The 17,735-nt window shown below is 41.6% G+C and overlaps 1 protein-coding gene across 1 annotated transcript; it reads left to right on the plus strand.

The window, feature by feature from the left end:
• Nucleotides 1-5,895: 5,895 nt before the first annotated feature.
• LOC129504526 (keratin-associated protein 4-4-like) lies at nucleotides 5,896-6,757 on the plus strand. Its single transcript, XM_055317249.1, has one exon. It carries the CDS (start codon nucleotides 5,969-5,971, stop codon nucleotides 6,377-6,379), a length of 411 nt encoding a protein of 136 aa, XP_055173224.1. The 5' UTR covers nucleotides 5,896-5,968; the 3' UTR covers nucleotides 6,380-6,757.
• Nucleotides 6,758-17,735: the final 10,978 nt, after the last annotated feature.

Below are 17,735 nucleotides of genomic sequence, written 5' to 3' on the forward strand. Positions count from 1 at the left end.
AACCAGTATCAACCAAGGCTACACATGGTGCGCTAAGCAAAATCAGACTAACACATATGCCTACATATATGGTATACGTTTTTTTATAATAAATTTATTTTTTATTGGTGTTCAATTTACCAACATACAGAATAACACCCAATGCTCATCCTGTCAAGTGCCCCCCTCAGTGCCCGTCACCCAGTCACCACCACCCTCCGCCCTCCTCCCCTTCCACCTCCCCTAGCTCGTTTCCCAGAGTTAGGAGTCTTTATGTTCTGTCTCCCTTTCTGATATCTCCCACACATTTCTTCTCCCTTCCCTTATATTCCCTTTCACTATTATTTATATTCCCCAAATGAATGAGAACATACAATGTTTGTCCTTCTCTGATTGACTTACTTCACTCAGCATAATACCCTCCAGTTCCATCCACATCGAAGCAAATGGCGGGTATTTGTCATTTCTGATGGCTGAGTAATATTTCATTGTATACATAAACCACATCTTCTTTATCCATTTATCTTTCGATGGACACCGAGGCTCCTTCCACAGTTTGGTTATTGTGGACATTGCTGCTAGAAACATCGGGGTGCAGGTGTCCCGGCGTTTCTTTGCATCTGAATCTTTGGGGTAAATCCCCAGCAGTGCAATTGCTGAGTCGTAGGGCAGGTCTATTTTTAACTCTTTGAGGAACCTCAGTTCCTCAGTTTTCCAGAGTGGCTGCACCATTTCACATTCATACCAACAGTGTAAGAGGGTTCCCTTTTCTCCTCATCCTCTCCAACATTTGTGGTTTCCTGCCTTGTTAATTTTCCCCATTCTCACTGGTGTGAGGTGGTATCTCATTGTGGTTTTGATTGGTATTTCCCTGATGGCAAGTGATGTGGAGCATTTTCTCATGTGCATGTTGGCCATGTCTATGTCTTCCTCTGTGAGATTTCTGTTCATGTCTTTTACCCATTTCATAATTGGATTGTTTGTTTCTTTGGTGTTGAGTTTACTAAGTTCTTTATAGATCTTGGAAACTAGCCTTTTATCTGATACGTCATTTGCAAATATCTTCTCCCATTCTGTAGGTTGTCTTTGAGTTTTGTTGACTGTATCCTTTGCTGTGCAAAAGCTTCTTATCTTGATGAAGTCCCAATAGTTCATTTTTGCTTTTGTTTCTTTTGCCTTCGTCGATGTATCTTGCAAGAAGTTACTGTGGCCAAGTTCAAAAACGGTGTTGGCTGTGTTCTCCTCTAGGATTTTGATGGAATCTTGTCTCACATTTAGATCTTTCATCCATTGAGAGATACATATATGGTGTGTGTGTGTGTGTGTGTGTGTGTGTGTGTGTGTTATACTAACACAGGCAGAAATCAGGTGACAACTTTCTCAGAGTAGGAAAGAAAGACAGACACTTAGGGATGATTCAGAATGAACTAACAAGATGAATCATATACTAAGAAAAGAAACTGATGCTTCCATTCATAATGAAAAGTTTAGCCTGGAAACAAACTTCGGTAATTCGATATTGCCAATTTATTAGACAAAGAAAATGAAAGAGTACTGCATGTGTTAACACCGGACAAGAAGCAAGGTTTAAAAAGGGACTTGGGCAAAGAGATTTCCAAACTTCCAAACCCACCTTTGGGTAAGCACCCCAGAACCTCCACTCTCTGACACCATGACAGCTCCAGTTGTGGATCTGTCTGCCCTGACGAGGGCTGTGGCCAAGAGACCTGCTGCCAACCCACCTGCTGCCAGACCACCTGCTGCAGGACCACCTGCTGCCACCCCAGCTGCTGTGTGTCCAGCTGCTGCTGCCCCTCCTGGGGTGGTTCCAGTGGCTGTGGCTCCAGCTGCTGCTGCCCCAGCTGTTGCTAGACTACCTGCTGCTGCCCAACCTGCTCTGGGGGGTCTTGCTGCTGAATATCTTGGCCAGCATCCCACTGTCTTTCATCAACCAGTCTTCTTGATATAGTCCAACTAAAAGCTGAAGCATGAGAGGCCAACCCTCAAACCTCCGTTCTGAGGGATTTTTCAACTGAGTTGGCCTGCAAATATACTCACTTCCCCATCACCAATGCCCTCCTCCTCACCTCCCTTCTTACTAGCTAGAGTTAAAAATAGACCTGCGCTACGACCCGGGAAACGCCGGGACACCTGCACTCCAATGTTTATAGCAGCAATGTCCACAATAGCCAAACTGTGGAAGGAGCCTCAGTGTCCATTGAAAGATGAATGAATAAAGATGTGGTCTATGTATACAATGGAATATTACTCAGCCATTAGAAATGACAAATACCCACCATTTGCTTCAGCGTTGATGGAACTAGAGGGTATTATGCTGAGTGAAATAAGTCAATCGGAGAAGGACAAACATTATATGGTCTCATTCATTTGGGGAATATAAAAAATAGTGGAAGGGAATAAGGGGAAAGGAAAAAATGAGTGGGAAATGTCAGAGAGGGAGACAGAACATGAGAGACTCCTAACTCTGGGAAACGAACTAGGGGTGGTGGAAGGGGAGGTGGGCAAGGGGTGGGGGTGACTTGGTGACGGGCACTGAGGGGGGCACTTGATGGGATAAGCACTGGGGGTTATTCTATATGGTAGCAAGTTGAACACCAATAAAAATTAAATTCATAAAAAAATAAAAATAAAAAATAAATTACACTACCATGAGCTCCTTTGATGATTCTTTCCATAGCATGTTGCCATTGTTTGTATATCTGTGTGTGTGGCACAGGTGCTTCCAGTAACCTGAAAGAACATGGAGGAACTTGACAGAGGCAGTTCCTCAAAGCTTGAATAAACAGAATGAAGGAACAGGTATCTAAGGGTAGTCCTTGGGCCTTCGGTATCAACATCATCAGGGTACTTGCTAGAAATGCCAAGCCTCAGGCTCCTCGTGTAATCAGAACCTCTAGGATTTGTCCCAAACATATTTAATAAGCCCTTTGGATGATTTGCCGCATGCTCAACTTGCACTATCATGAGTGGAGAATGTGGAGAAATAGCAACTAAAAGAAGTTACATTGACTAAGAGCCATTCACATTTCAAAGGGATCAAAAAACAAAAAGAAATAAAAGGCATTCAAACTGGCAAAGAAGAGTCAAATTCCCTCTTCACCGATGACATGATACTCTACATAGAAAACCATAAAGACTCCACCCCAAGATTGCTAGAACTCATACAGCAATTTGGCAGTGTGGCAGAACACAAAATCAATGCCCCGAAGTCAGTGGCAGTCTATACACTAACAATGAGACTGAAGAAAGAGAAATTAAGGAGTCAATCCCATTTATAATTGCACCCAAAAGCATAAGATACCTAGGAATAAACCTAACCAAAGAGGTAAAGGATCTATACCCTAAAAACTATAGAACACTTCTGAAAGAATTTGAGGAAGACACAAAGAGATGGAAAAATATTCCATGCTCATGGATTGGAAGAATTAATATAGTGAAAATGTCAATGCTACCCAGGGCAATTTACACGTTTAATGCAATCCCTATCAAAATACCATGGATTTTCTTCAGAGAGTTGGAACAAATTATTTTAAGATTTGTATGGAATCAGAAAAGACCCCAAATAGCCAGTGGAATTTTAAAACACAAAACCATAGCGGGGACATCACAATGCCAGACTTCAGGTTGTACTACAAAGCTGTGGTCATCAAGACAGTGTGGTACTGGCACAGAAACAGACACATACATCAATGGAACAGAATAGAGAATCCAGAAGTGGACGCTCAACTTTATGGTCAACTAATATTCGACAAACGAGGAAAGACTATCCACTAGAAGAAATTCTCTTCAATAAATGGTGCTGGGAAAATTGGACAGCCACGTGCAGAAGAATGAAACTAGACCACTCTCTTGCACCATACACAAAGATAAACTCAAAATGGATGAAAGATCTAAATGTGAGACAAGATTCCATCAAAATCCTAGAGGAGAACACAGCCAACACCGTTTTTGAACTTGGCCACAGTAACTTCTTGCAAGATACATCCATGAAGGCAAGAGAAACAAAAACAAAAATGAACTATTGGGACTTCATCAAGATAAGAAGCTTTTGCACAGCAAAGGATACAGTCAACAAAACTCAAAGACAACCTACAGAATGGGAGAAGATATTTGCAAATGGCGTATCAGATAAAAGGCTAGTTTCCAAGATCTATAAAGAACTTAGTAAACTCAACACCAAAGAAACAAACAATCCAATCATGAAATGGGCAAAAGACATGAACAGAAATCTCACAGAGAAGACATAGACATAGCCAATAAGCACATGAGAAAATGCTCCGCATCACTTGCCATCAGGGAAATACAAATCAAAACCACAATGGGATACCACCTCACACTAGAGAGAATGGGGAAAATTAACAAGGCAGGAAACAACAAATGTTGGAGAGGATGTGGAGAAAGGGGAACCCTCCTGCGCTGTTGGTGTGAATGTGAAATGGTGCAGCCACTCTGGAAAACTGTGTGGAGGTTCCTCAAAGAGTTAAAAATAGATCTGCCCTATGACCCAGCAATTGCACTGCTGGAGATTTACCCCAAAGATGCAGATGCAATGAAATGCTGGGACACCTGCACCCCGATGTTTCTAGCAGTAATGTCCACAATAGCCAAACTGTGGAAGGAGCCTTGGTGTCCATCGAAAGATAAATGGATAAAGAAGATGTGGTCTATGTATACAATGGAATATTACTCAGCCATCAGAAACGACAAATACCCCCCATTTGCTTCGACGTGGATGGACCTGGAGGGTATTATGCTGAGTGAAATAAGTCAATCGGAGAAGGACAAACATTGTATGTTCTCATTCATTTGGGGAATAAAAAAAATAGTGAAAGGGAATAAAGGGGAAAGGAGAAAAGAATGAGTGGGAAATATCAGTGAGGATGACAGAACATGAGAGACTCCTAACTCTGAGAAACGAACTAGGGGTGGTGGAAGGGGAGGTGGGCGGGGTATGGGGGTGACTGTGTGATGGGCACTGAGGTGGGCACTTGACAGGATGAGCACTGGGTGTTTTCTATATGTTGGCAAATTGAACATCGATAAAAAATAAATATATATAAAAAAACATGTGCTACTAATTTCCCAGCTCTGGAGGTAAGTTCTAAGGAGAGGCACATTCTGATTATTCAACATTTTCTTTTTGCTCCATTGAAGAGTATTTTTAATTAAGAATGAGGCAAGAAAAAAAGAAAGAGACTAAAATTTTCAGGATCAAAAGACCATCCAGAGAGATGCAATACAAAAATATATGACAGCAAAACTAACAGCCACTAAACCCTGAATCAGGGCAGTGACAGGAACCATATAGGTAATATGCCTGCCACAGTTCTAGGGAGAGAACATCACCGGGGGTTAGAAACGTTGAGGAAAACCCATTCCAGTGGCAGAGATGAGCAGCATCACACACACACACACACACACACACACACACAAACACAACTATCTCCTTCCCCATTGCTCAACAATGACCCACAATAGAGTCTTTTCCTCTTGTCTCCTGCCACTTCCCACATGCCACACTATGCACATGGGATGTCCTCCCCACTGGTCGTTGGAAGAAATGCATGACCAGAAATCTGTTGGCCCTAATCCCATCCTGCTATAGGATACAGGAGGGGACAGAAAGAAATAAAATTGCAAATGCCGCCTATCACTTGACAGCCCTCTGTGGAGGAAGATGAGAGTGGTTCAGAAGATGCCAGGGGTGTGAGTCAGGGGGAAAAGTAGACCAGTTAAATGTATCACATCTAGAAAAGAAAATTAGTTTCCATGAATACAACAATTACAGACAAACATTATTGTATAATCTGACAATTACTTAAATAGTAGGAAAACAAAAATAAGGAAGACGTGTTGGCAAGTCACTGTCTTCAGGTAGTATATAAGAGGCCATGGCACAATGAGACTCCCAAACTTAAGACCTTCACTCCCCTGAAAAACACACCCAGAACCTCCACCTTCTGACACCATGGTCAACTCCTGTTGTGGCTCCGTCTGCTCTGAGCAGGGCTGTGGCCAGGAGACCTGCTGCCGCCCCAGCTGCTGTGTGTCCAGCTGCTGCCGCCCCTCCTGCTGTGGTTCCAGCGGCTGTGGCTCCAGCTGCTGCAGGCCCAGCTGCTGCATCTCTAGCTGCTGCCGCCCCACCTGCTGCCAGACCACCTGCTGCAGGACCACCTGCTGCCGCCCCAGCTGCTGTGTGCCCAGCTGCTGCCGCCCCTCCTGCTGTGGTTCCAGTGGCTGTGGCTCCAGCTGTTGCAGGCCCAGCTGCTGCATCTCTAGCTGCTGCCGCCCCACCTGCTGCCAGACTACCTGCTGCAGGACCACCTGCTGCCGCCCCAGCTGCTGTGTGTCCAGCTTCTGCCGCCCAAGCTGTTGCTAGACCACCTGCTGCTGCCCAACCTGCTCTGGGGGGTCCTTGCTGCTGAGTATCTTGGCCAGCATCCCACTGTCTTTCATCAACCAGTCTTCTTGATATAGTCCAACTAAGAGCTGAAGCATGAGAGGCCAACCCTCAATCCTCCGTTCCAAGGGACTTTTCAACTGAGTTGGCCTCCATATATACTCACTCCCCCATCACCAATGCCCTCCTCCTCACCTCCCTTCTTACTAGCTCCCTCCCAAAGGAATACAAAGCTTGAGTTTTCTCTGAAATCTGTCAACCAACATGTCATCCCAATCACATTTTTGTTTCTGGCCAGATTGTTTCATATGGAGATGTTCCTATATCTTGAATAAATCTTAATTTTCCAGGCATACATATCAAAAGCCTTCGCGTCTCATTATTTTTCCTTCCTGAATTGTTATCCTTAGCAGTCAACTGTTCTGGTGTTCCCTGCAGAAAGAGGGGTCCATGGCAGATGACTTTAGGATTTCTACCTCTATCCCCTCAGGACTCTCCATGAGGACATTGGAAGGAGGTTGTTTACAGCAAGTACCTGGAACTCTCTGCTGAGGGCTTTGTCTAGATGAAGGAGCAAGCTCTCAGCAGGGCAGAGGTAGGCAAAGCAAGTGTCTAGGAGAAGTCCTCAGCCAATGGGCAGCAGTTGGTGGCTAAGTGCTCTAGTCTCTTTCCTCTAAGTGGAGCATAGAAGACCACACGTCCTCGGTGGGACTGAACCCCAGCCACCTCTGGGTGTCACCTGCTCTTGAAACCATTCTGGATTGACATCCATCTCTTTCCTGGTCACTTCTCAGATTCCCTGTGACACTTCTTGAGATGCTCTCCCAAACAAACTACTTGTCCTCAAACCTCTGTGTCGGAGTCTGCTCCTGAGGTCACCCTAACTCCAGTGGTCCCAATCTCAGTAGCAGTGCCTTCAAAACATTTCCATACCATATGAGTGGTACCAATGGGGACAAGTCAACTCCTGAACTTATTTTTCACTGAAGCATGAAAGCTTTTCATGGTGGGCTGTTTCTTCTGACAGTTTTTTGTACACTTTTTTTTAGACTATTAGTCTCCAACGTTTTATTTTATTTTATTTTTTTTTATGATAGTCACACACAGAGAGAGAGGCAGAGACACAGGCAGAGAGAGAAGCAGGCTCCATGCACTGGGAGCCTGACGTGGGATTCAATCCCGGGTCTCCAGGATCGCGCCCTGGGCCAAAGGCAGGCGCCAAAACCGCTGCGCCACCCAGGGATCCCAGTCTCCAATGTTTTAAATGTTATCATATATGCTGAGGGATAGGACACACTCCCATGAGTGATACAGCTCACCATCTTCACAACCTTCTCCCTAAAGGAGGCTTCTTTAGGGGGAACTGTCCCAAGCTTGATTATGACATGGCATTACAATAAACAGAGGCTGAAAAAGAGAATCTTGCACGACTGGTGTATAAGGAAGAGCTCCAGGAGGAATCAGTAAGAAACTGAGGGAAACAAAATAGGAGTCTAAAGGAATCTAATGCAAAATGTGGTTCCAGTTCAATTCTACCCTCATATTGTCACCCCAGAGAGGAGGGGTGTGGACTGTTTACAAACCTGCTTCTCTTAGGAGCAAGGGAGTTGGGCCCTTGTAGTCCTCCATCACTTATCACTACCTTTGATCAACTTTTGAAGTGTAGGAAGGAGAGAGGAGGCTGACTTTCAGTGGCCGTTTGACCTAGTTTAACACTTATACCTACAGAAGAGTGTGGGTAAATAGTGTGTGCCTCTAGTATTCCATACTGGCAGTATCTTGTGGTTCAGGGCATTTTTGGAAGGAATCTTATGGGATATTATGTATCTACCTCTAGGTCCGTTCATGTCTATGAATTTCTTTCATGAATCTCACTCCTTGTGGTTTGTGTCAATTTTGAGAAAAACTTGGAAGAGGAGAGTGAAGTGTATGGTTCCTCTGCTCCTTTAGCTGACTTGCCCAGGGAATTGACCTAGATCTCCATCCCTGAGAACCCTGAGTCCATTGTTCCTATGTCCTCTTCAGGCTACATTACTTGCACATCTACAGTTAATCCTGGAAATATGTATACCAAGGATTTACTTTTAGATCACCTCCTGGTCTCCATAGCTCCTTTCTCTGCTTGCTGATCTCCTGGCACTAGAAACCCAAAGGGATAAGGTGACAGCCAGAACTTTTATTCCAATAAGAACTTTACCATGTCCCCTGAAGATAGCACTCTTCTCTTATAGCTGAGACCCGTTGGTGCACAAAGCCTACAATTATGGAGTAATGAGGTACAAATCCACAAATGAGTACTGGGAGTGAAGATGAGTAGGTAACTCCTATATCCCGGTATGGATTATTGTATTCTAATGGGGGTATATTGGCATTTTGTATATTTAGCACTCATGGTCATCTCATATCCCATATCCCACAGCATCCAGATATATGAATACTGCAGCTTCCCCTGTATATGGTTATATAATTATTTGGAAAGTTTTAAAGAAATTTCTACTATAAATACTTGTTGTTCTTTAGCCTGGGTGACTGGCCTCTATTGATGGGTCAATGCATTCTAGGTGTGAGAACTGGCTCAGGTCTGAAAACTGCATGAGGGATCATATGTTTTGGGGGACCACTGACATCAGCTTTTTGTTCATGTATTCCCTAGTTCTATAGAGGTTAAGCTAAAAAACTTAAGGTATAGAGCTTAAGGTACAGTATACCTATAACCTATTTGGTTGCCTGTATCCTATTCTGGGGACACCATGTTCTATTATCCATATTGATAGGTAGATCCTTGAGGTTCACGTATCATTCTGTCCCCTTTTTCATTCCAACCTTGTTGGCCGTTACATCATTATACTCCTGTTACTTCCTAGAGTTAAATGCTGCCACCTGATCTCCACTGTTCAGAGATACATCATGCCCATTCTTCCTAGGGAGATCAGTTCTCTGATAGTATTCCCTACTACAACCTCTGAATTCAGAATAATAGACACTATTTTCTCAGTGATGCCTCTGACTCCCATGCCTGATGATTCCTTATTACCTCAGTAAAGAGAGTGCCTTTGAGACTTACTAGGGATCATATTCAGCCAGTTGCCCTTTCTGAGCTTGTGACTACTGTATTCTAACATATCCACCTCTCTGCACCTTTTGATCCCTTTTCCTCATCTGTGTGTGGTGTGTGCTAGATAAATCTGTACTGGATATGCATTGTTATGTAACATTACCTCACTTTTTAGCCGCTTAAAATGACACAAACTTATTACCTCACAGTTTCTGTGGATCAGGAATTCCAATGTTGTTCATTTAGGTTCTCACAAGGGTTCCTCAACTGGTTACCTGGCATTAAGTCTCAACTGAGGTCTCGATTGGGGAAGAATCCACTTTCAGTTTCACTCATATGATCCTTGGTGGGATTCAGTTCCTTGAGGGCCACTGGAGTGAGGACCTCTATTCCTTGCTGGTTGGTGAATGGAGACTGTGTTCAGTTCTTGGCTACAAGGATCTCTCCCACATGGCACTTGGCTTCAACTAAGCCAGTGAGAGAGAGAAAGAGTTGTCTTTCAGATGAAAGTCACAGTCTTTCATAACTCAGTCCTTTAATGTTGCCATATGTTGTTTATAAGCAAATTATTTAAGGGGAAGGAAATACATAAGACCATGAACACCAAGAGGTGGAAAGCTTTGAGCTTTCTTGGAGTCTACCTCAGAACTGGCACATAATATTGAAAGAATCAAAAGACATATAAGATTCCTTTATACAAAATTTGAAAACATGTAAAACTAAACTATATTGTTTAGGGATGTATAACCAGGTGGTAAAATCATGAAGAAAATTAATGTAAAGATCATTAAAAATCTAGTTAGTGATAATCTATAGAGTGGAAAGAGAGGGATGTGGTCCAGAAGTCATATCAAGGGCTATTTTGGTGAAGGCAACATTTTATTTCATGACTTGGGAATTGGGTATATAGTATTTGTGCCAAAATTATTATATTACACATGTATATTTCATACATTATGCAGTATATGTGTTTTTCATAAGAGTTTTTATAAATTCAGTGTAGACTGAAATAGTTGCTCTATTTACAATTAAAAATGAATATTCAATTACACACTGATTGAACCTACAGTTGACCATTGAATGATACAGGTTTGAACTGCCTGAACCCATTTATAGGTGGATTTTTAAAATAAATACAGTCCAGTAGTCTAATATATTTTCTCTTCCTTATGACTTTCTTAATAGCATTTTCTTCTCACTAGCTTACTTTATTATAAGAGTTCAGTATACAAGATACATAACACACAAAATGTGTGTTATTTGACAATGTTATTGGTAAACTTATGGTCAAGAGTAGGCCATTAGTAGTTCTGATTTTAGGGAGTCAAAAGTTAAGTGGGGATTTTCAACTGCACAAGGGATGGCACCTCTAACCCCTGTGTTGGTCAAGGGTCAACTGTCATTAAAGAACTGAAGGAAAGTCAACCAGTGGTATATGGGCATTTATATGGCTTAAAATATTGCTTTAATTATATATACTACTACTATCAAAACTGATAATATTGTTAATGTGTATCTTTAAATATTTTAAAAGAGCTCAAGAGGCGGGGCAAGATGGTGGAGGAGTAGGGGTCCTCAACTCACCTGGCCCCACCAACTTACCTAGATAACTTTCAAACTGAACACCTACAAATTTGACCTGAGATTTAAAGAGAGAACTTCCAGAACGCTACAGAGAGAAGGGTTTTCGCTTCTAACAAGGTAGAAAGGTGGAAAAAAAATAAAATAAAAGAATCAAGTGGGGAGGGGCTCCGCAAGAGCTGGGCTAAGGCCAGTGCAAAAGCCTCAGCCCCAGAGAAGCAAGAACTTTAAAAAATTGGCACCACATTCTTCCCAGATGGAAAAGCACTTAGCAGGGAAATTGGGCAGAATCATAGGAGGGGCAGTGAGGCCTCCAATTTCCCGGAGTCACTAATAGAGGAGGTACGTCCTGGGGAAAGCCCACCACAAACTGTGGGTCGATCTTGGTAAAGGACTGGAGCGCACACCTTCGGGGCATCTGGGAGAAGCTGGTGGGTCAGACGGCCGTGCCCCCCAGGCATGCAATTCCAGCAGCACAAAGCCCCAGATCCCAGGGTGCCAAGCAGACAAAGCCCATGATTCTGAGCTCCCCCTGGGACAGAATCGGGGATGGCACAGGACAGCGAGGATTCTCTTGCCACTGGGTGGTCCCAAGATGTGCAGGTTAGCACACACATGCCAACCTGGGAGCATTTAGGCCAGTGCGAACTGGGAGACTGCATTAGTTACTGGTGGGGAGCTGACTCCAGAGCTGGAAATCTGGCCGCCACCAGTGTTGTTGTTCCTCCTTGTGTCATCTTGTGCCTGGAGAGGCGGGGCCACCATGGAACAGAGGACTCATGGGGTAAACAGCTCCCACTGAGCCGGCAGGATGGGGCATCTCCCCTCAGGCACACACACCTGAGAATTAGCACTGCAGTCCCTCCCCCAGAAGACCAACTGGAAGGACAGGGGAAGAGCAAGTTCTGGACCAAACAGCGCTGGAGGTTCCAGGGAAGTCGAGGGATTTATGGTATAGAGATTTAGAGAGTACCCCTCTTTTTTTTCTTTTCCCAGTACAACTCATTTTTATATCAGAATATAAATTTCCATTTTTTTCTCTTTGCCCACCTTAACTACAACATTTTGCCACCTCTTAATTTTTAAGTTTCTTTCATTTTGACTTTCATATTTCTACAATTACAGGTCTTAGATATATTTTCCATTTCTAGAATCCTTTCAACATACTCAACTTAATTTTGAGAGATAGATAAGATATTTTTTTTGGTTTCCGTTTTTTGTTTTCTCTGCCTCATTTTGTTCTACAATGGCAGAACTTAGTACCTTCTAAAACATGACCAGCATGCACCCAGAACCAAATGGTATACTGTGCTGGTTCATTGTGTGAGATTATATTCTCTCTTCATTCTCATTCTGCCCCCTTCTTTTATATCATTTATGTTTTGGTGGTCAATGGAGGGGCTTTCTGTAAGTATTTCTGGTTTATATAAATTTGGGACTGAGCATCTTCTAACATACAGAACTTAATACACTAAGAACCAAGAGGACCCTCTAGGACCCCTCAGGTAGACTACATTCTCCCTCCACTACCACATCAGCAACACCACCATCTCCCAGTCCCCGCCCTTTCTTTTTTCCTTTTTTTTTATTTCGCTCCTTTTTTTTCCTTCTTCCTATTTTTTCCTCTTTGCTTTTGCTTTTTTCTCTTCTTTCTTCCCCTTTTTTCCTTCTTCTTTGGGAATCTTGTCCTTTTATTTTTTACTACTTTATTTAAAATTTGTTTTTCACTTTAGTGGTCCTTTTGTTTTATTTTGTTCTGATCTTTGTTTTCAATCTATGGTCTCTGACCCCATCAGAATCATCAAAGGTGATATTTACTTAGGTCATGGTTGATATGCTTGACTCAGCCCACTCATATAGCCACTCTGCACTGAGCAAAATGACTAGAAGGAAGAACTCCTCACAAAAGAAAGAATCAGAAACAGTACTCTCTGCCACAGAGTTACAGAATTTGGATTACATTTCTATGTCAGAAGGCCAACTCAGAAGCACAATTATAAAGTTACTGGTGCTCTGGAATAAAAGATAAAGGATTCAACAGATTTCATGACTGCAGAATTTAGATCTAATCAGCCCAAAATTAAAAATCAATTAAATGAGATGCAATCCAAACTGGAGGTCCTTATGACAAGGATTAATTAGGTAGAAGAAAGAGTGAATGACATGGAAGACAAGTTGATGGTAAGGAAGGAAGCTGAGGAAAAAAAGAGAAAAACAAAAGACAATGAGAAAAGGCTAAGGGAAATAAATGATAGCCTCAGAAGGGAAAATCTATGTATAATTGGGGTTCCAGAGAGCACCCAGGGGGCCAGAAGGCCAGAAAGCATATTTGAACAAATCATAGCTAAGGACTTCCCTAATTTGGGGAGGGAAACAGGCATTCAGATCCAGGAGATAGACCCCCCTAAAAAAATTTGATAAAAACCATTCAACACCTTGACATTTAATAGAGAAACTTGCAAATTCCAAAGATAAAGAGAAAATCCTTAAAATAGCAAGAGATAAGAGATCCCTAACTTATATTGGAGAAATATTAGATTAACAGAAGACCTCTCCACAGAGGCCTGCCCGGCCAGGAAGGGATAGCAGGATGTATTCAGGGTCCTAAATGAGAACATGCAACCAAGAATGCTTTATCCAGCAAGGATCTCATTTAGAATAGAAGGAGAGATAAAAAGCTTCCAAGATAGGCAGAAACTGAAAGAATATGTGACCACCATACCAGCTCTGCAAGAAATATTAAGGGGGACCCTGTAAAAGAAAGGGAAAGCCCAAAGAAATAATTCACAAAAAACAGAGACTGAATAGGTATTACAAGGACACTAAATTCATATCTTTCAATAGTGACTCTGAATGTGAATGGGCTAAATGATCCCACCGAAAGACACAGGGTTTCAGACTGGATAAAAAAGTAAGACTCATCCATTTTCTGTCTACAAGAGGCTCATTTTAGACCTAAGGACACTGCAGCCTGAAAATGAAAGGTTGGAGAACCATTTACCATTTAAATGGTCCTCAAAAGAGAGCTGGGGTAGCAATCCTCATATCAGATAAACTAAAGTTTATCCCCCAAACCAGAGTAAGAGATAAAAAGAGACACTCTATCATACTTAAAGGGTCTATCCATCAAGAAGACCTAACAATCATGAATATTTATGCCCCTAATGTGGGAGCTGCCAAGCATATCAATAAATTAATAACCAAAGTAAAGACATACTTAGATAATAACACTCTAATAGTAGGAGACTTCAACACGGCACTTTCTGCAAATGACAAATATTCTAAGCACAACATCACCAAAGAAACCAGAGCTTTAAATGATTCACTGGACCAGATGGATTTCACAGATATATACAGAACTTTGCATCCAAACGCAACTGAATACACATTCTTCTCAAATGGACATGGAACTTTCTCCAGAATAGACCACATACTGGGTCACAAATCAGGTCTCAATCAATACCAAAAGATTCAGCTTGTCCCCTGCATATTTTCAGACCACAATGCTTTGAAACTAGAACTAAATCACAAGACTAAATTTGGAGGAAACTCAAACACGTGGAGGTTAAAGAGCATCCTGCTAAAAGATGAAAGGGTCAACCAGGAAATTAGAGAAGAATCAAAAAGATTCATGGAAACTAATGAAAATGAAGACACAACAATTCAAAATATTTGGGATACAGCAAATGCAGGCCTAAGAGGGAAATACATCACAACACAAGCATCCCTCAAAAATTGGAAAAAACTCAAACACAAGCTAACCTAGCACCTAAAGAAACGGGAGAAAGAACAGCAGGTAAATCCTACACCAGTCATAAGAAGAGAGTTAATAAAGATTAGAGCAGAACTCAATGCAATAGGGACCAGAAGAACTATAGAACAGATCAACAAAACCAGGAGTTGGCTCTTGAAAGAATTCATAAGATAGATAAGCCATTAGCCAGCCTTATTAAAAACAAAAGAGAGAAGACTCAAATTAATAAAATCATGAATGAAAGAGGAGAGATCACAACCAATACCAAGGAAATACAAATGATTTTTGAAACGTATTATAAGCAGCTTTATGCCAATAAATTATGCAATCTAGGAGAAATGGATGCATTTCTGGATAACCACAAATTACCAAAACTGGAACAGGAAGAAATAGAAAACCTGAACAGGCCGATACCCAGGAAGGAAATTGGAGCAGTCATCCAAAACCTCCCAAGACACAAAAGTCCAGGGCCAGATGGTTTTCCAGGGGAATTCTATCAAAGGTTTAAAGAAGAGGCAATACCTATTCTACTAAAGCTGTTCTGAAGGATAGAAAAGGATGGAATACTTCCAAAGTTGTTTTATAAGGCCAAGATCACCTTAATTCCAAAACCAAAGACCCCACCAAAAAAGAATTATAGACCAATATCCCTGATGAACACAGATGCAAAAATTCTCAATAAGATACTAGCCAATAGAATAGTGTCCAACAGTACACTAAGAAAATTATTCACCATGACCAAGTGGGATTTATCCCTGGGACACCAGGCTGGTTCAACACTCATAAAGCAATCAACATGTTAGATCATATCAACAAGATAAAACACAAGAACCATATGATTCTCTCAATAGATGCAGAGAAAGCATTTGACAAAATACAGCATCCATTCCTGATCAAAACTCTTCAGAGTGTAGGGATAGAGGGAACATAACTCAGTTTCTTAAAAGCCATCTACAAAATGCCCACTGCAGATATCATTCTCAATGAGGAAACACTGGGAGCCTTTCCCCTAAGATCAGGAACATGACAAGGATGTCCACTCTCACCACTGCTATTCAACATAGTACTAGAAGTCCTAGCCTCAGCAATCAGGCAACAAAAAGAAATAAAAGGCATTCAAATTGGCAAAGAAGAAGTCAAACTCTCCCTCTTCACAGATGGCATGATACTGTACCTAGAAAATCCAAAAGACTCCACCCCAAGATTGTTAGAACTTATATAGCAATTTGGCAGCATGGCAGGATACAAAATCAATGCCCAGAAGTCAGTGGCATTTCTATACACTAACAATGAAACTGAAGAAAGACCATATTCTATTGGTCAAAGTGAGTCATAATGCCACATCTACATAAATTTTGGAGGGGATTTATACAGGGTGAAGATATAGAGAGGTAGGCATCATTGGGGGATCTCTCTGAAGACTTGCTGTTAACACTGGGCATTGACAGTATCTGACAGATTGATCTCAGGGAAATTGTGAGAATCCTATACACTGGGAAAATTCTCATGAAGGAGTTAAGAAGGAGGTACTGAGACCCTGTGACCATGAAGGTGGGTACCAATGATCCAGGGGTCACAGACTTGTCTCTAGTAGGCAGAGTGATTTCCTTCTCCTTATCCCCATTACTCTGCTTGGTATACACTGAAAAGGAATGTTTGATGGAAAACTGAATTGATCAAAAAAAAAATCTCTTCAAGATAATTTCTAGTCCAAATAAATAAATAAATGATAATTTCTAGTCCAAGGAGAAATTGGCATTTTTCAAATATTGTCTGGGTACTAAGCACTTTACATCCAGTATTTCATTTAGCTCCCATTCTATGAAGCAGGTACTTTTAATCCTCATTAAACTGGCGAGATATTGAAGTCAAACCTAAGACCACAATGAAGATTTGGGGTTTTTCCAATTTGACTTTTTTCTCTTTATGTTATTTGTGGTAATCAAAATAGTAGAATAAATATAAAATCACTTTTTTTGAAATGTAGAAATAATTTTCAGAAATCAACTTTACAATGTAAATATAGGTCTATCAAATTCTCTCTTTGTGATTGAAAAGCAAGTATAGCAGGAGTAATAGAAATCTAGAAAGACACATCCAGAAGAATGAAGCTAGACCACTCTCTTGCACCATACACAAAGATAAACTCAAAATGGATGAATGATCTAAATGTGAGACAAGATTCCATCAAAATCCTAGAGGAGAACACAGGCAACACACTTTTTGAACTCGGCCACAGTAACTTCTTGCAAGATACATCGATGAAGGCAAAAGAAACAAAAGCAAAAATGAACTATTGGGACTTCATCAAGATAAGAAGCTTTTGCACAGCAAAGGATACAGTCAGCAAAACTAAAAGACAACCTACAGAATGGGAGAAGATATTTGCAAATGACGTATCAGATAAAGGGTTAGTTTCCAAGATCTGTAAAGAACTTATTAAACTCAACACCAAAGAAACAAACAATCCAATCCTGAAATGGGCAAAAGACATGAAGAGAAATCTCACAGAGGAAGACATAGACATGGCCAACATGCACATGAGAAAATGCTCCGCATCACTTGCCATCAGGGAAATACAAATCAAAACCACAATGAGATCCCACCTCACACCTGCGAGAATGGGGAAAATTAACAAAGCAGGAAACCACAAATTTTGGAGAGGATGGAGAGAAAGGGGAACCCTCTTACACTGTTGGTGGGAATATGAACTGGTCCAGTCACTCTGGAAAACTGTGTGGAGGTTCCTCAAAGAGTTAAAAAGAGATCTGCCCTACGACCCAGCAATTGCACTGCTGGGGATTTACCTCAAAGATGCAGATGCAATGAAATGCTGGGACACCTGCACCCCGATGTTTATAGCAGCGATGTCCACAATAGCCAAACTGTGGAAGGAGCCTCGGTGTCCATCGAAAGATGAATGTATAAAGAAGATGTGGTTTATG

The sequence above is a fragment of the Nyctereutes procyonoides genome, unplaced genomic scaffold (genome assembly GCF_905146905.1).
Source record: "Nyctereutes procyonoides isolate TBG_1078 unplaced genomic scaffold, NYPRO_anot_genome, whole genome shotgun sequence".
In the NCBI taxonomy this organism is placed as follows: domain Eukaryota; kingdom Metazoa; phylum Chordata; class Mammalia; order Carnivora; family Canidae; genus Nyctereutes; species Nyctereutes procyonoides.

What these genes read in the sequence shown, in the direction of transcription:
- LOC129504526 (XM_055317249.1), top strand. Translation starts at nt 5,969, where the DNA reads ATGGTCAACTCCTGTTGTGGCTCCGTCTGCTCTGAGCAGGGCTGTGGC.